General features: G+C 40.1%; 1 protein-coding gene across 1 annotated transcript in view; it reads right to left on the minus strand.

Annotated features, from left to right (window-relative positions):
* Positions 1-459: 459 nt before the first annotated feature.
* Positions 460-3,709, minus strand: part of LOC107298463 (probable phospholipid-transporting ATPase VA) — a 7,513-nt gene continuing 4,263 nt past the window's right edge. The window contains exon 2 of the mRNA XM_015827840.1: positions 460-866. Within this exon, the coding sequence (XP_015683326.1) occupies positions 632-866 (235 nt within the window). The 3' untranslated portion in view covers positions 460-631. The remainder of the gene's footprint in view (positions 867-3,709) is intronic.

Genomic DNA, 3,709 nt, shown 5'->3' on the forward strand with positions numbered 1-3,709 from the left:
TCCTCCCTCCCTCTCCCATCTAACTGTAGCCTTATCAAGCATCTGACAGTCTACTACACAAATGTGCTGACAGGCTGGGAGTTTCTGTGCAGGCCTGGAGTAGAGCATGCCCCTTCCTGTGTCGGCAAAACTTCGAAACCTACATTCCAAAACTCAGCTTTTATGTAACCTTTTTAACAGCTGATACGTTGTAAAGATTACTTTTCTCCTCTCTTCTGCTCCATTCTATTAATAATTATAACTTGGAATAAGAACTTGAGGCTGTCTTACAAGACCTCCATACTGCTTTTCCATAGATTCCATTGAATTCTGCACCTGAAATGGTCCCATCTTCATGCATTTTGCAAGCAAAGGTTGATATAAATTATTCCCTAAGTGTTTAGCCTTGTGATCCTATCTTGCTACACTCTATGTCAGTATTAAAAATCAGTGGCTTAGAAAACTGCTCCAAATGAAGAGGAAAAAGAAGGTAGGGAGGGTTAGAATTAATGATTTAATTTCCTAATCTTGACTGAAATAATCAAAGGTTTCAAATTCTGAAACATACTGAGAATACCTCTGTCTCTATATGTGAAACCCGGGCCCAACTGTACCCTTCCATCACTAAAGGTGGTGGTGATCCTCTTCTCCTCTACCAAGGAAAGAGAGGAAAGTTGCTTACCTGATGGGAGAAGCCTTTCACAACTCGTCTTTGTTTAAGGTTGGTCTCACCATCAAGATTTGCAGTCTCCAAGTAACAGATCCTGTTCTGATCAGAGGAGTAGAGCAGTAGAATATCAGCAGGAATGACCTCATTGCATTGCAGCTGCACAAAGTCTCCCACTTGAACATCTTTCCAGCACTTCTCAATGTAGCTGTTTTGGCTCCTGTTATGAGAAGATGCACCATCAGTTGACAATCTGTGACTGCCCCATCAAGGCACAGATCACCTGTTTTCTTTAGGGCACTGGAAAGCATTTTGTTTAAAGAATTTTTTTTTAAAATGCAAGTGGATTTATGGAGAAAGCAGATTCATTCATTCATTTGTTCATTCATTCAATCTGCATGGCTTTCTATCTCAACAAGTGACTCTGGAAAAAGAATCTTAAAATAAAAAAAAAAATAAAAAACAATTGCTAAGATAAATACAGAAAGTGAACCGTATCAACTTTCACAGCAACCAGATGTTGTGAAAGTTGATATTATATCATTGATATATGTACTCAGAGGGATTCCCTTAGGTTCATATATTTAAGTTCAAGTGGATCAATAAGCTATCAAGTAGTTTTTAAGGAGAAGGACAAATATACAAAAATTGCTTATAATTGTCATATAATGGTCTAAAATTTCAGGTACTTCTTTTTTCCTTAGGTCAACAGAGTATTAACATTTTAGAAAAGATTATTGCTAATAAAGATTTTTTAAAAAAACATTTGAGTTATTGCAAAAAAATTGACTTGTTTAAAGCTGTAGGACGGCAGTATATAAAATGAAATAGCTTTTGTTTTCAGAAATGCAGTCAAAACACATTAGCATCATCTAACACTCTTAAGTTATTGTTAACACTGAAAAGTGTATCCACATTACTTATTTAGATTTGTTATAGCTGCCCACTTCAGTCTTCTCTATATTTGTACTATATTTATCTTTAGTTTTTGCAGCAATCATTCCCTTATACTGATTTTTCCTTACCCACAGGCTTTTTCATGTCACCTTTTCATCACAGATTTTTTTTTCATCCTTCCCACTAGCATAATTTCATACCCTTCCATGATAATGTGTAACACATTATTTTTCACTCTGTTTCAAATAACTCCCATATCTTTTTTCTTTATGTCCACTGGCCATTTATTCAGTTTATTTACTAATGCTTTTTCAACAGAACTCCTACATCAGTGGTGGCGAACCTATGGCACACGTGCCAGAGGCGGCACTCAGAGCCCTCTCTGTGGGCACTTCTCTGAACTGCTGGTGGCAGGCTGTGGAGCCCCAGAGTGCGCCAGTTGAGGGGCCAGCAGGCTATGGCTGCTGATGGACACTGTCGGCCCCCATGCGCTCGCTGGCCTCTGTGTGCGGGGGCCGATGGTGTCAGGCAGCAGCTGCCTCAGCCCCTGCCTTGCCCTGAGATAATGGCACCCCCACCCTGCCTTGCCTCACCCCGCAGGACGAGCCTCCTACCCACCACCCCACCTGCCAGAGACCCCCTGGATCTCTTCCAACCCTGCCCAGTCCCCACAGTCATCCCTCCCCACGAGCAACATCGAGGTGACCAGGCCCACCTTGGCCACACCCACCCAGTCTGCCATGACCACCATAGCCACACCCACCCAGTGGGCCACGCCCACCTGGCACCCAGCAATAAATAAGTGGGCTTTGGGTTGCAGTTTGGGCACTCGGTCTCTAAAAGTTTCGCCATCACTGTCCTACCTCCTCTTCTTGTACCCGTTATATTTTTTTATTTCTTTCTCTTTTTCTCTCTACCTTCTTATAGTCCATGTTTTCTCTCTACCTTCTTATAGTCCATGTTTCTAGTTTTCCATCGAATTCTCTCTTTCCAGCTTTGGATTTTCTTTGTTCTTCATTGGTCCACCATCAGCAAGATTCCTAGTTATATCGACACCATCCAACTCTATATCGTCTTCACTTTCTCTTGTTCTATCCAGTTTGGGGGAGGTTTTTTTTGGATAAAATATGAGAGTTGTTTGCTCTTGCCTTTGCTGTTGTCATTCAAGTGACCATCCAATTCCAGTAATATTGCTGTTATCTGATAGTGGTGTTTGCTTGTTTTAGTGGGCTGTTGGGATGAGTTTCTTTACTTGATTGACTCCACCTGGAGAATACACTGGCATACACTCCCAGTACTTTTTGCTCATCCCTCTCAGGAAAACTTCATTCTTCCAACCACAAGTCATGCTTTTAGATTTATATTTATTCTTTTAACATGCATATGTATGAATCTTTTTATGCTTAAAACAGGCTTTTTTTTTTTTTAAAAAAAAGGTAACCATAGATCCGCATTCTCATTCTTTCTTGGGTTTCTGAAAGGCCCAGTCACGTTATTTGCACTCTCATTCCTACCAGCTATTTATGTCACCTAACAGAATAATGTTTTCATTCAGATAACATTCATTCAGAATGCTGAATTATTTTCCAAAGAGAGGTTCTCCAGTTCTTCTATAATCACCATTCACTGGAGTTTAATTTACAACTGTCACCATTCTATGGATTCCTATTTTCATATGCAACCCACAGCAATTAATATATTTTAGCACCTTCATTCCTAATTAAGCCTGCTCTAGTGGGGCATGTAGATTTTAGGAGTCTTTTTCTTCCTAATCTCATCAGCTTCTAGCTTCCTGGCTCCAATCTTTCTGAAAGGATTATCACATCTGCATTTCTAAAAGCTGGCCACTGCCTAGTTTCTGCTTGGGGCTATTTAAGAAAAACTAGGCTTGCTTTTCTGCCTTTAAGATCCTTTGGGGAAATATATTCTGCCTTTTTAATATTCTACAAAATATTTCTTTCTCTGGGGGGGGGGGTGCTGCCCTCCTATAATGAGGTTTGCATAAAACTCTTTGCATGCTGTTGTTGGTAGTGGTTACTATTACACTACACCATAGAATAATACTGATTCACTTTAAAGCCACCAAATCCTTGCAAATTATTTTCAGTTTTGTTGGATATAGGGGTAGATAGCGTAGAGAGCTAAGCCATGGTTTTCATTTTAGAA

The sequence above is a fragment of the Protobothrops mucrosquamatus genome, unplaced genomic scaffold (assembly GCF_001527695.2).
Source record: "Protobothrops mucrosquamatus isolate PMUCROS unplaced genomic scaffold, P.Mucros_1.0 scaffold3996, whole genome shotgun sequence".
Lineage (NCBI taxonomy): Eukaryota > Metazoa > Chordata > Lepidosauria > Squamata > Viperidae > Protobothrops > Protobothrops mucrosquamatus.